General features: G+C 38.9%; 6 protein-coding genes and 1 long non-coding RNA gene across 7 annotated transcripts; 3 read left to right on the top strand and 4 right to left on the bottom strand.

Annotated features, from left to right (window-relative positions):
- Positions 1–203: 203 nt before the first annotated feature.
- Positions 204–1639, bottom strand: Cdk7 (Cyclin-dependent kinase 7). The gene is made up of 2 exons (XM_018016453.2): positions 1455–1639; positions 204–1386 (listed from the first exon to the last, which is right to left on the bottom strand). The coding sequence occupies exons 1-2, from the start codon at positions 1518–1520 to the stop codon at positions 403–405; spliced, it is 1050 nt and encodes a 349-aa protein (XP_017871942.1). The 5' UTR covers positions 1521–1639; the 3' UTR covers positions 204–402.
- Positions 1640–1750: 111 nt separating this feature from the next.
- On the top strand, positions 1751–5870 carry Ran (RAN, member RAS oncogene family). The gene is made up of 3 exons (XM_018016469.2): positions 1751–1929; positions 4068–4596; positions 5525–5870. Exons 2-3 carry the CDS (start codon positions 4162–4164, stop codon positions 5738–5740), a joined length of 651 nt encoding a protein of 216 aa, XP_017871958.1. The 5' UTR covers positions 1751–1929; positions 4068–4161; the 3' UTR covers positions 5741–5870.
- LOC149267902 (uncharacterized) lies at positions 1852–4058 on the bottom strand. The gene is made up of 2 exons (XR_016271429.1): positions 3571–4058; positions 1852–3500 (listed from the first exon to the last, which is right to left on the bottom strand). It is a non-coding gene; the product is annotated as an uncharacterized LOC149267902 (long non-coding RNA).
- A 2136-nt stretch (positions 5871–8006) lies between the features above and the next one.
- On the bottom strand, positions 8007–8690 carry LOC108619739 (uncharacterized). The gene is made up of 3 exons (XM_018016486.2): positions 8530–8690; positions 8290–8452; positions 8007–8224 (listed from the first exon to the last, which is right to left on the bottom strand). The coding sequence occupies exons 1-3, from the start codon at positions 8594–8596 to the stop codon at positions 8143–8145; spliced, it is 312 nt and encodes a 103-aa protein (XP_017871975.1). The 5' UTR covers positions 8597–8690; the 3' UTR covers positions 8007–8142.
- A 1671-nt stretch (positions 8691–10361) lies between these two features.
- On the bottom strand, positions 10362–11657 carry LOC108619734 (uncharacterized). Its single transcript, XM_018016479.2, has 3 exons — positions 11400–11657; positions 11190–11322; positions 10362–10586 (listed from the first exon to the last, which is right to left on the bottom strand). Exons 1-3 carry the CDS (start codon positions 11530–11532, stop codon positions 10454–10456), a joined length of 399 nt encoding a protein of 132 aa, XP_017871968.1. The 5' UTR covers positions 11533–11657; the 3' UTR covers positions 10362–10453.
- A 2865-nt stretch (positions 11658–14522) lies between these two features.
- Positions 14523–15166, top strand: LOC108619736 (uncharacterized). The gene is made up of 3 exons (XM_018016484.2): positions 14523–14710; positions 14783–14915; positions 14995–15166. The coding sequence occupies exons 1-3, from the start codon at positions 14605–14607 to the stop codon at positions 15095–15097; spliced, it is 342 nt and encodes a 113-aa protein (XP_017871973.1). The 5' UTR covers positions 14523–14604; the 3' UTR covers positions 15098–15166.
- Positions 15167–16069: 903 nt separating this feature from the next.
- ssp7 (short spindle 7) lies at positions 16070–16617 on the top strand. Its single transcript, XM_018016487.2, has 3 exons — positions 16070–16227; positions 16299–16404; positions 16466–16617. The coding sequence occupies exons 1-3, from the start codon at positions 16161–16163 to the stop codon at positions 16575–16577; spliced, it is 285 nt and encodes a 94-aa protein (XP_017871976.1). The 5' UTR covers positions 16070–16160; the 3' UTR covers positions 16578–16617.
- Positions 16618–16659: the final 42 nt, after the last annotated feature.

The raw sequence follows: 16659 nt of genomic DNA, 5'->3' as shown, positions 1-16659 counted from the left end.
GTAGAAGTCGCCGTAGAAGTCGCCGTCGCCGTAGCCGTCGCCGTCGCCGTCGAAGTCGTCGAGTCGAAGTCGCCGTCCGTCGCCGTCGCCGAAGTCGCCGTCGAAGTAGAAGTCGAAGTCGAAGTAGCCGTCGCCGTAGTCGCCGTCGCCGTCGCCCTCGAAGTATTTGATATTGAAATTACAAGTAGAAGGCAATGGGAGTCTATCGGGAGGATATGCGATTAGTCATACAGTTGGACGCTGGGCTTCATTCACTGCTAATCACATACATATATATTATACAATATTAGCTAAATGATAACGGTTCGGTACTTGGAAAAATATATAGTATATGTATAATAAATGTATTGTAAACGTGTAGCTTAAACATCTAGTTAAATAAGAACTGAATGCAATAGCCGCCTAGAACATCAACTTTTTCTTCTGAGGCAGAAAGTTGGTTCGGACTGTCGTCTCGACCAATTTACGTTTGAGTGCAGGCTTCTCGGTGTTGGCGCCCTCCTTGAGGGCCAATATGGACGACGGCATGGGCAGCTTGGGGCCAACGGTGGGAGCAGGCTTATTGCGAAAATAGGGCATGCTCAGCGCCTCCCGGCACGAGCAACGCTTGAGGGGATTCATGGCAAACAGACGGCGCATCAGAGTGATCATATCATTGCCGGCGGCTGTGAAGATATTCGGTAGGGGTGTGCCCACAAAGTGACGGAACTGCAGATAGTCGTGGAGTTTGCTGATATACGGCCATTCGGCTTCTGTGGGTGTGCCCAAGACGCTGAATATCCGCGTCAGCTGATCCAGATCCGAATCGCCGGGCAGAAAGGGTACACGCAACATCAGCTCAGCCAGTATGCAGCCAACGGCCCACATGTCCACACCGGTTCCATACTGCCGGGCACCAAAGAGCAGCTCCGGCGAGCGATACCAGCGCGTGACCACATGATGGGTATAGATGCGATTGGGCGATCCAAAACTCTTGGCCAGACCGAAATCACCAATTTTTAAGATGCCATCGCTGTTCACTAGCAAATTATTGGGCTTCAGATCGCGATGCAGGATCCAATTGACGTGCAGATATTCGAGGCCACGTAGCGTCATGATCGCATATGCCTTGATGTTCGCCTGTGTGAGTATGATCTTGTTGTCCTTGATGATGACCTCAAGGTCGGTGTCCATGAAATCAAAGACAAGCGACACATTCGACAGCTGGCCAAAGACATCGACGAGTCCAATGATGTTCTCGTGCTGCAGCTCTTGCAGTATCTTAATTTCGCGCAATGCTGTGCGATTGATGCCATCGCGTGCCTCGTCACGGCTGCCCTTCTTAATCTTCTTAACGGCCACAATTTGGCTGGTGACGGTATCGCGCGCCTTGTACACAATGGCGAACTACAACAAAATGATGGTCAACTCAACATGTGCGCATATTCAAAATGCATATTTAAGGGATTGCTTACCTGACCCTCGCCCAGAAAGGACAGCTTGGCATAGCGATCCTTTTTGTCATCGCCCAGTGGCAGCATTTGAGCGTTTATTCATAAAATATGCTTTGACAAACGCTAAGCTGCAGGATTCGCCCAGCGAACTGGCGAATGCGCTACCAACAGTTTGTCAAGTTATATCGATGAGCCATATTATGGCGATGATTCGAATTATATCGATGAGCCGGCTCTTTTAGCGATTGAACAAATTATATCGATGTGCCCGCATTATATCGATAGACAGATACCAATTGTGGAATATTTGTGCTAAAAGCACGGTCGCAGTGAAACGAGCACAGAAAACTCAACACATCGATATGTTTGGTCGGCATGACTGCCAAATTAATCCATAATAGAAGCAATACCGTGGTCATTTGTGTCCGTGCTGTTGAAAGAAACATCTAGTTTGTGTGCTCTTTGCTAATTGTTGAAACAGAAAGAAAGCCAGCATGTAAGTAAACCCAAAATCAGCTATAAACCTTAAGAAGTGTACTGTAAAAGACATTCATGACAATTTTCGCAAAGCTTCTCGCAAATGCATTTGATGACGCCGCCTCTGAAAACTATCGGTGGACGACGGTCTGGGGATTGTCACTGCCTACAAATGCTCATTTCAATTCAATTGAACATACGTTTCTGCATGTGTGCATAAAACTCGAACTCGCCCATTTGCAGAAACTGCTGCTAGCTAAATAATTATTTGGCTAGGGTTTTAATTTTTGTTTGTTTAGAAGGCCGGCGACACGACGTGGTGAAGCCGCGTGCGCTTTGCTCAGATTCGGAACACTGTGGGCCATGCCAATGTGCAGCAATGCACACACTCACATTCACATTTACACATTTACAGCAAATGTGAACAAACATCAGTTCGCATAATTTGTTCATTTGCAAACGCCAAATACATCTGATATACCCGACAGAGCAACCCAGCAAATAATTGAGGTTAAAAACGAAATCGCAAATTTTGCGTCATGTTTCAGACTAGCGCGTGTATTGGCGTCTGTTAGCCGTATGTGTGAGTGTAAGTGTGTGCGTGTGTGAATGTGTATGTGAATGTTTGTCTGCAATAGCCCAAGTGTGTATATACAGGTGTGTGTGAGCCTATGCGCTACCATTTGTTATTCGGCAGTATAAATAATAATACGGCACTCGCCCAAACATTTGCATTGCTTTGCTTCTCATCTGCATTAACTGTGCATCGGCACTTGGCTTGCTCTCATCCATATTCCCTTTGTGCGTTTACATTTTGGCGCGCTTTAGTTGCGTCCCTGCAGCCACTAGCTTACATTGCGCTTGCTCGCTCGCACATTCAGCATGCTGCGCTGCTCTGGCTCTTGTTCTTGCTCTTGCTATAGTGTTTAGTATCTGCATGTGTGCCTGTGTGCTGCGTCTGTGCCCAAGCTACTTACACGCATGTATGTGTATACATATAGGTATATACATATGTATGTGTGCGCTGATTCAGCTGAGAAAAGCATTTCATCGAAATCTGTAAGTTATGCTTGTATGACATTCGATTTGTTTTCGTTTGACTCACATTTCATATGCGGAATTGCGTCTATTAGCATCTCAGAATTCATTAAACATGAATTTGTGCATATGTATGTGTATGCGTAGGTGCTTTTGCTGTATGAAGATCTACGCTAATGTGAAATTTGAAGATGTGTAGATTGTCCGGTTCAGGCCAGAAGACTTGTTCACTTCTTTTTTGCTTAGAAATATTTGTTAAGAATTATTATTTAATTCTTAATAAGTTCTTTTTGCACTGTCCTCATCCGAAGAGCTATCATAGGAGCTGCAAGTCTTTAAGTGATAAATGACGAATATTTATAACATTTGAATTTCATTCTGTTGTTTATAGATATTTTCGATTCAGGATATCGAGTTAACCCAACTGAAATGCTTATCTGAGCAAAAAATTTGTTTATTTGCTACGACGATCGCCAATGGAATTAGATTTATAAACAATGTTCGCAAGATCTCCATGGCATTTTTCTGTAAAATGTTTCTCCTTATGTTCTGCTGAAATATACATATGCATAAGGGTTGCATTTGTGAGCAGCGAACGTATCATTCTACTATTTACGCTTACATAAATACGACAAGAGCAACAACAACAGCAGCGGCAACGACAGCCTCCTCTCACGGCATTGTCGCATGCTACCTGCCTGCACACAAAACACACACACACACACACACACACACACATACTCATACGCATGACGGCAGCTGCAGTTTTGATGCCCTATGATTCGCTCTCTTGCAGTGGCTGCTTCCTTCCTTTCTCTCGCTCTCTCGAACAGCTGTTGTTGTCCTTTGGCGCGCTTTACAGCTACCTTTGCCGCTCCTGCTTTGACCTTTACATTTCATTTCTGGTGCGCAGCCCGCACAATTCACAGTCGCATTGCGCTCCTCGCACGCTTAACATTAACATCAGCCTCGAAGTGTGAAGAAATAGTTTCACAATTTTTTTTTTTTTTTTTTTTTTTTATTGTTGTTGTTTAAATCTATAATATTTGTGTTTTCTATCAAATCAAAATCGGAATCGTATCGAAAACTAATTGAAACATATTTCATTATTGTAAGCAGCAGTCAGCAAATCAGCAGCAGTGGAGAGCAGAACATAAGTAGAGCAGAAAAGCACAAGCGAAACACACAGGAAAACAAGTAAAACAGCAGAAACATGGCTCAGGAAGGACAGGATATGCCCACATTCAAGTGCGTGCTGGTCGGCGATGGCGGCACTGGAAAGACAACATTCGTCAAACGTCACATGACCGGCGAATTCGAGAAGAAATATGTGGCCACACTGGGCGTGGAGGTGCATCCATTGATCTTCCATACCAATCGCGGTGCGATCCGTTTCAATGTATGGGACACAGCTGGCCAGGAGAAATTTGGCGGACTACGCGATGGCTATTACATTCAGGGCCAATGCGCTGTCATCATGTTCGATGTAACATCGCGTGTCACCTACAAGAATGTGCCCAACTGGCACAGAGATCTGGTGCGCGTCTGCGAGAATATACCCATTGTCCTCTGTGGCAACAAGGTTGACATCAAGGATCGCAAGGTCAAAGCCAAAAGCATTGTGTTTCACCGAAAGAAAAATTTGCAGGTAAGTTTTTCTTATGTTAATCAAGCTCACTTTCAAAATTAATCGGTTCATTTTCTCTTTTGGCATGAGTAAAGGCAGTAAACAATGAATTAGACAGAGATGGAGCATAGCTGACAGGGAAAGAGAGAATGCTGCATAGTCTAGAGCAGTCTAGAGATAGATCGAGCATATGATTAGAGAGAATGTGATATATTGTTATTTAGCAAATATTGCTAGCATTTGTGCATTCAAGAAAAATAGTTATATATGTATTCACAGTTGTTCAGTGAAACATGATAGAAATGAATTCGGTTCTCGAATGTTGTTAGCTCATATAGTAGAAGCTTATGTTTCCTTACCCTTGTTATCCCTTCCTTATGCATTTTTTCGCTTTCTTAAAACAATTTGTCAAACAAAATGAAGTAAGATCGTCAAGTCAGCTCGAAAATTGAATACCAAAAATAAGAGATAAGGTATTCATCGAATGTGTATAAATAATCAGTAAGGCAAGACTTCTGGAATAGGAATATATACACAAATCATAATATGAGATGTATATTCTAGATTCTATAAATAGACATTTATAAATAGATATTAGATGTGCAGATCTTTCTGGAATCCAATAAATATAACCGTAAATGAGATATATATCGAATCGAAAGAAAGGAATGCATAGATCAGATTTGCAACCCAAATATTGAGTACCTTCTAGTTTGTAAATAATATCAAATTATGCAATGCATTTGTTTATAAACAGCTCAGAAATTAGGTAAGCAGATTATGTATGCATTCTACCATTGAATATAACTAGGTAATAGAATCCATAAAATATGAGCCATTGCAGAAATTGTATTGCCATATAAGACTTTAAGCTGTTGAGGTCTGTTCTATTTGCATTTCGATTTCCTCTAACTTGACTAATTCCCCATCCTTTTCTTTCCACTTGCAGTACTACGATATCTCTGCTAAGTCGAATTACAACTTTGAGAAACCATTCCTTTGGCTGGCCCGCAAGCTGGTCGGTGATCCAAATCTGGAGTTCGTAGCAATGCCGGCGCTGCTGCCACCGGAGGTCAAAATGGATAAAGACTGGCAGCTCCAGATCGAGCGTGACTTGCAGGAGGCGCAGGCGACCGCCTTGCCTGATGAGGATGAGGATCTATAAGCATATTAGTTTACAAATGAATTCAAAACAAAATATAATTGAGAGAAAAAAAGAAAAAAACCAACTTACAAACTAAGAAAAGAAAAAATAATAAAAAAAAAAGAGAATAAACGGAAATTTTGGAACAACAGCAACAGCAGCAAGATCAAGAACTCGAGCTTTGTGAAGAACAACAGCCGAACAACATGAGCAGAAAATGGAGCGCTGGGATTAAAATATAAGGAGTTGTATATCTACACTACACACACATACACATATAGCAGCAAGCACACACACACACATACACATATAGCAGCAAGCACACACACACACACACACAGAGAGAGTGTGTGTATTAGAGGGTTCTTTCCAAACATATTATCATGTTGATAATGCAGGTCTAATTTTTTTTTGTTTTTTTTTTTTTTCCTATACAGTGACGAGCAAAACTGTAATACGAATTCAATGTTGCAACTTCAAGGGTCTGTAGTTTTGCCTCTAATCTATGGCTGCTTAAGATCTTAAATTTATTTTGTTAGTATGATATTTAGCTGTCTTACCTGAAAATTTGAAGTCATTCGGCTGGAATAATTATAAGAAATAAAAATGTAAAAAAAAGTCAAATGAGTCAGTTTTGCACCCGGGTCATTTATCAGCAAATATATTTATTAATAATTATTTAATAATGAATGCATAGCTCTATTGACTTTTTTTGGTCATTAATGACTTGAAACTGTTAATATGGTCAGAGTATACAATAAACAACTATTTTGAGTCATATGGATAATCTCGGCATTAGCCTAGACCTCCCACAGTCCAGTCTGTTGACTCCAATAGTACAGTAAGGTAAACTATCAAGCGCGGTGGCTGCTCTCTTTTGGCTTAGGGGAGAATAAACAAAGATAGTGCTGGACCCGGGTGCAAAACTGTAACATTTGACTTTTTTACATTTTTATTTCTTATAATTATTCCAGCCAACCGAATGATTTCAAATTTTCAGGTAACACAGCTAAATATCATACTAATAAAATAAAGTTAAGATTTTAAACATCCATAGAGTAGAAACAAAACTACAGAACCTTGAATTTGTGTTACAGTTTTGCTCGTCCACTGTATATAATTTTAATTTCGGATTTCACTCATTCGCTTTTGGTTTGACTTCGGCTAGACTTTTTCGTGACACACACACACACACACACACAAAACTTATATGTTAGCCAGAAGCTAACAAAGGAAAATGAGAGGAGTATAAGAGAGCATGATACCCCCGAAGGCAGAAAATTAAAACAAACAAAACAACACAACAATGAAACATTAATTAAGAAAATTAAGCAAAAATTGTCTATGGCATCAAATTATCAGCTTAGCTAAATTGTGAAATTTAGAAGTCATAAATAGGTTACACTGCAACAACAATAATAATAATAATAACAACAACAACAACAACGGGAGGATTGACAACACTACAACAACAACAAATTATTGCGATTGAAATGGATGAATAAACAGCTAAGATTAATAAAAATGAAAACACAAAGAACTTGAATGAATTCGAGTTTAGTAATTTCAAGACATTTGCTTGATTGATTGAATTGAAGAGAGCCTTTAACAATGTATGTACCGTTATCCAAAGCTAAATATTGTAATTTAGGCTGATTGATTGATTGATGCTTACTAAATTGGTGTTGTTAGAGATGGGTCACTGATTGATACAGTCTGTATAATATGATCCCAGTATTGTATGATCCCAGTTTCTAATTTGCTTTACATTAAGTTAGCTGGAGCCTTGATTGACGTGATTAGCCGCAGTGAAGCCTGTATAATCCTAGTTTGTATTTTGTTTAATACTAAGTTTAGTTGTTGCTTGTTCGATTGATGGAGCCTTGATTGACAGGAAGTATTATATCTGATATAGCACTAAGTCCAGCTGTTGATGGATGGAAATGGCCAGTTGGAATATGGAATATGCACAGGAATAGGAAGGACACTTTTGAGCCAAACACGCATTTCTCTCTCTTGGCTGCTTGACTTATGGAGATTGATTAGAGAGTAGAGACACTTTGATAAGCAGTTGACCGATGCAGTTTGATAGCGTGATTGACAGGAACAGCGAGGACACTTTAAGCCATATAAACTAAACTTGTACAACCCACACACATATATATTGTATAGCACTATGTTTATCTCTGGGCTGATTGACGACGAGCACAAAACTTTTTGAGCACTACATTTAGCTGTCGCTTGGCTGTAGCTTGAGCGTTTGATTGAGAGGAATAAGAAGAGCGCGTTTTGAGATAAAGGACCAAAATTTATTGCATATTTGTGTTGAATGCTAAGCGCAATAGTGATTGTCTAGCTGTGGATTGATAACTTGATTGATTAATATTGGAATCGATTGATGTAGCAGCTGAAGAGCCGGCTGTCTAGGGGCACTTGACGCAGCAGGCGGGAAAGACGCCTGTGTAGCGCTGCTTGTTGTGGCAGGTGACTTTCTGGTCGCTGCACCTGTTGATCAGACGGGTTAGATCAAGGCACTATATATATGTACATATATCCAAGTCTGTACTCACTCCTCGACGACGGTCTTGAACGTGTCCGAGCAGATGGCGCGCTTCAGGCACTTGCCCTCCTTGCCGAAATCAACGTAGTCCTGGCCCTTCTTCAGCAACGGCAAATACTTGAGGAACACCGTCTCGTCCTCGGCATTGCGGTAGGTGCACACCGGCTCGCTCACTGCAGAAAGAAATCAGGACCAATATCCATTAGTTTAACTTTGCTTCGGATCGTGCAGCTCGGTCGGCCGGCCTCACATTTGTGCGACATCACCAGCTGCAACAGCAGCAACATCAGACCAACTATTGCCCAGGCGTGACGCATCTTTTGTTTATTGGATCTTCGGATCGACTAAAGCCCATCGGCTCAACCTGTTTGCTATATATACCCCCAACTAGATCCAGCAACTGATGCGCAAATTTACAATTCTAATTTGCAAAACCGACACACACACACACACACACGAAAATAAAAGTAACAATGCCGAGCTGCGGCTTTCCAGACTCGAACTGTGCGGTACAGAGAGCTTTATCATTAAGATTTCCTTGCGCTTTTTTCCCATATCTATTAAATCTCTGCAACTTTTTGCAATTTGTATTTACATTTTGATTAATATAATAATTATTTAAAAATAAAATCTGATAACAAATTTAAATATATATAATATATAATATAATAAATATATTAAAAATTTTCTTTTAAACTAGAAATTTGTACAGAAAAATTTACCAAAAAAGATTTCTTTACAAATTTATTTTCTAGAAAAATTGATATATTTGACATTTTGGAATATTTTGATTATTTCATTTTATGTTTACAAAATTGAAGGCTTAAATTATTCGAAAACAAAACCCAAAATTGATTAATTTAATTTTTGATTTAACTTTTTAAAAGAAATTTTTGAACTTGGTCTTAATATATGAAATTACATATATTACTAATTAAACAAATATAAAATAAAATAAATAAAGCATATTCATGGATTTCTTTATTTAGGGATATATATAAATAATTTTCAAGTCTCTAGCTCTTATAGGTGTTGAGATCGACGCGTTCAAACATGCGGACAGATAGATAGACACACAGATGAACAGCGCTAAAACGACTCAGCTTGTCGTCCTGGTCCCGACTATATATACTTTATGGGGCCTGCCACGCCTCCTTCTATCTTGATTTCCCATATTCGATGGGTTTAAGGTGTAAAAATGTCATCCATCTTTGTTTTTCTACTCAAATATTTTTTTGTATTTTCTCTTAAATAAATATTAATAATTGATATGATATGATATATATTTATTATATATTACTGCGAATATCTTGTAATAAAATGAATTTTTGGGAATTCGAGCCTTGGCGAACCGCTTTGCAGCGCATTTGGGATCTTGGGTCGTTGGTTCTCTGATCTGGCTCTGATTTGCTGCTAGCACAATTCGCATTTGAATTGTTTAATTGTTCGCTATTTAGTCGGTCTCCTTCGGCCGTCCCCTCGGTAGATGCACGACCACCGCTTATTCCGCTCAGCTCTGATTGAGTTAATTGCGTTTAAAGTTAATTTTCTGATGCTTTCTTTCTATTCGACTCTGTTGATCTGTTGAGCTGCCCTTAAAAAGCGTAAAAGTGCAGCCTATAAACACTAATTGAATGAATAATACTTGAACTACATTTGAGTTATTGACAAATAGAGCTGACTTTCAGGGGTACACATATAACAGTATATAGCTGAGATATAGCTGAGGATGAGTGTCGAGCACTTATCTCTATAATGTATGAGGTTTTAGAAGAGTTGACTTTGGCATAGATCATCAGCTGGGAGCATATGTGATGGGCTTTTACTCTATGGTATATTACAAGAAAGATCTCTAGCTTGATCTCGAGGTAAGTTTACAAGCTGCATCTTAACATCTAATTGGATCTGTATCAAGTTTTTCTAAGTTTCGTACATTCGATCTTCAAATCATATCCCGAAAAACAGATGTCGCCTATCAATTATATGATATTCCCTTGGAAAGTCAGTAACTAAGTTCTAAGTATAATATTTTTATATTTCTCATATATAGATGTATTGTGTATGTTTAACAATCAACAGCTGTTTTAATACCAATTGGAAAATTATAAGTTTATTTTAAGGTATTTGTAATGCAATACATAGGAAAAAATATGATATGTGCTAAATATTGTGTATCATTTTAAAGGCTTTATATCATTCGTGTCCGGTTTCTGGCAGATCAACTTGGGGCAGCAATGCGGAAAAATGCGAGTCATATCGGAACCAATTTTACAGTTCTTCTCTGGCACCAGATTGTGTCGACCGCAACTATGGATAGAGATTTAGAGCATATAGTAGGGAGTTAATTTGAGAGAGAGAGAGAGAAATATGAGGAAAGAGGATTAGCGAGAGAGAGAGAGACGACAGAAGTTTAGGTATATTAGTTGAAATTTTTTACAGGTGATATATGGATATGTGTAGATAGAAATATGTGGATAGATCGATAGATAGATATTTAGATACATACATGGATTTTTAGATAGATAGGTAGATTGATATATAGATAGATAGATAAAGAGATTGTTAGATAGATAGATGGATAGATTGATAAATGGATAGATTAATAGATAGATAGATTGATGGATCGATAGATAAACAGATTTACAGAATAATAAATAGATAGATTCTTAGGTAGATACCTCATAAACTGTCTTTACAACATATACATATGTATATATGAAGGCACATGACTATAGTATTATATAGTACATATGATAAGACCTGTTATGATATTCATATAGTACGTCATATAAAAAAGTATACCAGATGATATATGTACATATAAATACCATGTATGAATGAACAACTATGATATACAACTTTAATAAAACAAGACTATATTATAAAGATTTATGTATATAGGAGACTTACAATTCGATTTCTAGCACATAGTCCGGTCGACAGAAAAATGACTTGCAGTGGCCCTCGCGGTTGATGGGCTTGTAGGACTGATACTTGGGTATGGGCTGCTTCAGCTCTTCAAAGTAACATTGTCCCGGATAATCTAAAGAGATATTATTAGATCTATGCCTCTGTCTCTCTCTCTCTCTCTCTCTCTCTCTTTCTTTCTTTTTCCCTCACCTGGATGTATGGCACTGGGGCGATATCTCAGATCGGCAGTAGAATCGGAACAGAGCAAAGCCAGCAGCAGCAGCGGCAGCATGGGCACGCCATGGCAACCAATGCCCAGTCCAGATCTAATGGGTATTACCATGGCTGGCGAACTGGACGAAGCAGGAGAAGAGGAAGCGAACACAAAGCCGAAGGAAAGAGGCAAAGATAAAGTTGCTTAGCGGACGCCGAACGTGCGACTGAGTCAATTGCAATTAATTGTTGTTGCTTTTATATAAAATTAATTAATAAAGCTCGGCTGTAACTGTATCTGTGCATCTGTGTATCTATGTAGCTGTATCCGAATATGGGGCATACATATGCTTTAGCTTTTGTCTTTCTTTTGTCATTGTTGTTGTTGTTGTTGTTGTTGTTATTGTTGTTGCTTTTGATCTAGTTTGCATTAATTAAGCACAAGCCGCCAGCCCTGAAAGCGAGAGTCCATTGAAGCGGGGGCGTCAACAACTAAATAGACTACTTGAAAGAGTAAATACTACAAGTGAGCGAAGCTGGCATGCGCGACTGGCAGATACCCTGCACGACCTGGGAGATCAATGAGATCGAGAGAGAGAGAGAGAGAGAGAGAGAACGAGAAACAAAACTGAAATGTAGTGGATATACTTAACTGAGCGATAGTTCAGGCAGCGGGCCTGCTCGACTTGCAGATACCCTGTAAAGAGCTATCAGTTCGCTCAGGTATGACGTATGGATTAAATATGAACGGTAAACGATTTCTGTCATATCCAACTACAGTACAGCTACGCCAGTGGACATTCTCGACTAGCAGATGCCCTGCAAAAAATGAGGAACCAATCTTAAATCAACTCTCATTGATTATAAAGCAAAATAAATTTTTGTTGGCTATAAAAAAGTAAGCTATAGCCAAACCAGAGGGTATAGTCGACCATTAGATATCCTGTTAAATGCAGACGGCTTGCAATTTTTATTTATCAAAACTGAGAGCCAAGTACTATTTTATATTAAATTAGAGCTGAGTTGATATGCTCGACTGGTAGATACCCTGTTAAGAGAAAAAAAAGTTGGTTAAGCTAGCTTCGCTTGATTATAAAGCGAATCAAAAAGGTTTTACTTTTAAAAACTAAACTTGAGATAGTCATGGTCGACTATCTAATACCCTGTAACATGACTACAAATCGTTAAAAAGTGGCATATTGATTGAAATGCAATGTAAATCACCTAGAGTAGAGAAAAACATTAGCGCAATGGGCATTTCTAGAGTATCATGCTCACTAGCATGATCGTCTGCCAGATATCTCATTTGATGTGAGAGTTTGTTAGATCTTAGAAATAAACGAAATCAAGATGAACTTGACTACGCGATGCAATGTAAAAATAAGCTCGACTAGCAGTTGCCCTGTTGCTCGCCTTCAGAATGATTAAATACAGGTTTTATTATCAATTGACTTCATTTGATTCGCATTCCCTGCTTATAGAGGCATAACGGGCATATTTGGTTACTATATGTAAAATAAATGAAATGAAAATCTGCAAAAGTCAGTTGAAGCCAAGTAGACTATGGCGGGAAAATGGCTAAATTGGCTGCACTGCCGCTGTCCCAGTTGCTGTGGCAAGGTCAACAAAGTCTTATCAGCTTGAATTCTATATGTTTATATATGAAGTATATAAATATATACGTACCTTGATTTTCGACTGCTTAATTTTGAATGGGATTTAAATGTATAAACGCCCATTGAGCAAACTTTTGCTATAAGTCTGGCCTTGAAATCAGAGGTGAGGCTGCAGATTAAAGGAGAATGAACAGCAAGGCTGATATATATAGAACGTATGACGAGAGGGAGAACGAGAGAGAGAGAGAGAGTGAAAAGTTCTATTTATAAGTCATGGTCATTCTTTTGTCTCTTGCAGCATTTGCACTTGCACAAAAACCTATATACCCGTTCTAGTCAATTTCAAAGATCTTAGGGTATCAAACAGCAACAAAAACAATGGGAAATCCGGCATCAATAACAGGTCGATGAGAGAATAGAAATGCTCAAAGTTTTATTATGATTTATAGACATTCATCACCCGAACAATGTCAGTGTATATACATATATATAAATATATACATAAGTATATATACATATAGAATAGGTAACGTACAAATTGTGTGTTAAAAGAGTTAAGGAAACGAAAAATCAACGAAAGTTCTATGATTTAAATGTGTGGTGTAAACGTAGAAGCTAATAGATCTAGAATAGATCTAGAGAGAGAAATAGAGAGCAAGATATAGTGAAAATAATTAGTAGTAGTATTAAATAGAAATAGCGATATTGACAGAAATATGAGTAATCTGAAAGTTGAATTGATCCCTATCTCTCTCTCTTTCTCACTCTCTTTTTCCCTCTCTCTCTTTCTCTCTCTCTCTCTCTCTCTCTCTCTCTCTCTCTTAGTCTTTGCCTATTTTGTGTTGGTATTTCTCGTTTATCTCGTTCTCGATATGTGTTTTTAATAGACCCTCTCTCTCGCTCTATCTCTCTCGCTCTCTCTCTCTCTCTCTCTCTCTCTTAGTCTTTCCCATTTTCTATTGATATCTGTCCTTTGTCTCCTTCTCTCTCTTTTATATCTTGTTTTCGATATGTGTGTTCCTATTAGACCCTCTCTCTTGCTCTATCTCTCTCTACCTCTCGCTATTTCTGTCCCCCCCCCCCCCCCCTCTTTGCTTCTTGTCCTCTCTTTTCCTGTCTGAATAATTCCTTCTCTCTCTCTCTTTCTCTCGCATTCTATATCTCGATATCTGTCCTTACGGTCTCTCCCAGACTCTCTCTCTCTCACTCTGTCTTTCATTCTGTATCTTTCTTTCATTTCTCACCCACACACATTCTCTCCCTCTATTCTGCCTGATTCATAAACTAGAAACTGTTTTATGTGAACAGACACAATAGAATAATCACTAGGCTAAAACCCAGTGAGCACTACGAAACAAAACCATATTATACTATATCCATTTATATACATATATACACAAACATACATATATAAACAATATTTTCGCAACAAACAAACAAACAAAACTCGGAGAACAGCAGCAAATTAAACGAGAAAAACGATTTAAAGAGCTGATAAGTTGAGCTGGCGATGCTCAGTGTCAGATCTGTTGCCTTATAAAGCGAAAGTTCCCACTGTCGAGTCGCAGCTGAGCTGGAACTTGAAGATGCGCAAACTGGAAATGTGCTGGATTCCAATTGGAATATGCCTAATGCTGGCGGGTGAGCTGCAAGGCTTCAGCACGCAGTACAGGGGCAATACAAAGCATCCAAGTGAGTCCCTGGCTATACTCATATCTGATACTAGATCAGATGTATATATCTTCATATATATATCCACTTTAGCTCTACCTGATCACTGCTTCTATGCGGAGCTCAAGTTGGCTGTGCCCCGCAATGGAACCGTCTATCCCGTCGATCAATTTGACTTTTGCGCCAAGGTCTATTGCCGGGAGGACTATGTGCTCATTATCAAGCAGTAAGTCGAGGCATCAGGCGACTATATCTTACCTATATATACATGTACATATATCCAATCTACATCTATATATCTTTAGCTGCGATCGCATGCAATTGGCGGATGGCTGTTATTTCACGCCCAACGACTATACGAAGCCTTATCCGGATTGCTGTGCCATGCGCATCTGTCCAAGCAAATGATATATCCCATATCCAATTAGAATTCATATGTATATGTTGTTATAAAAATTATATTTATATTACAAAATATGAGGATACCAAAGTCTTTTCAGTTGGCATTCCAATTGGAATGTACCTCTGCAAATAGATCTAATTGGATAGCCTTGATAATTGCTAATCCAATTTAGTTTACTATATTTAAAATAAACTGTAAAGTAGTTGGACCCATGAGGCAGGTGCCAATTGGAATAACCTAATTGGAGGTGATTAAAACTCTTGGGCTGTATTTAAGCGATTTCATATTATTAAACGACACCATTCCAATTAGAATAGATGTGCAAATTATCAGATTAGATCAACAAATTATTATTTTAGATATATTCATATATATACTCCAAATCATATTAAACATGTCTAATTGGATATCGTCCAAAAACTGCATGTAAATTGAATTGACACATTTAGCTTAAAGCTAAGTGACAAGCGGTTGGCTCTTCCAATTGGCGTGCTATTGTCTGATTAGATGTGTAACAGACAACGCAGGCAATTGAGTAGAATTGTAAAGCTCGCCTGAGATATCTCGAGAAACACTCAAACCTGACACAGAAAACGCATTTTTAATGGGCATATAAATAGGTAAATATATATGGTGCGACGATCATGTGGAAGATGTCCAATTGGAAGTAAATTTTATACTTTTTGACTTAGATGTATAAACATCTTTAAACTAGACAAGGCTATATACATACGTATATCATTGCGATTAATCAGAGGAGACTTGAATCAAAGTACTGAACTGTAAATACCCAAATTTGACAACAGATGGCTTCTATAGAAATATATATGTATATATATGTATAATCTATATAAATCCGTTTCAATAATTAGTTTTCACTCGCAATCGAGTCTATCAGCGACTCGAGCGACCTCTGCTAAATCGTCGCCCAGGTCACAGCCGCTAATCAATCTGATAAACCAGACACTATTTAGCTGATAGCTATAGAGCTATATAATTGACTTGGTTCGAAGGCGGAGCATTCAGTTTCAATTCAAATTTTGAGCTTTACGCTAACGATTTCTCATTATGAAGACGGAGACAATTGTCCTGCTTATTGTGGTGCTGGGCGCCCACTCGCTGCTGGTGCTGGGCGGTAAGTCGTGGCTGAATTGTTCTTCAGGACTTAAATCAACCTACATAGTATATGGAATACATTCTTATTAGATTGCCAATTTGGTGGACAGAATTTGAAGGTGGGTGAGAGCTATTCGCCGCCTGGGCAGTGCGTACAGTTCACCTGTCAGGCAGGTGGTGCCATTACGGGCAAAACGTAAGTGAACTTTTGTACGCAGCTGTATGTATACCCTGTAAAATATGTTTCGCTCTGATAGCTGCCCAGCACTGGCTACCCTAAAGCCCTGCAAGATGGTCGAGGATACCACAAAACCGTTTCCCCTATGCTGTCCCCACTTCGATTGTGGAGAGAAGGATCTAAGACTATAGACATAGAAGAATACAAAATTAATAAATGCAAAAACCATAACATTTTGAAAAGTTCAATAATCAACAAGTCTGGCCAAACGCA

The sequence above is a fragment of the Drosophila arizonae genome, chromosome X, assembly GCF_054131065.1.
Source record: "Drosophila arizonae isolate 15081-1271.41 chromosome X, UAZ_ARI_1.0, whole genome shotgun sequence".
In the NCBI taxonomy this organism is placed as follows: Eukaryota; Metazoa; Arthropoda; class Insecta; order Diptera; family Drosophilidae; genus Drosophila; species Drosophila arizonae.
The sequence above is the reverse complement of the archived record's forward strand: the minus strand, read 5'-3'. Positions and strand labels throughout refer to the sequence as shown.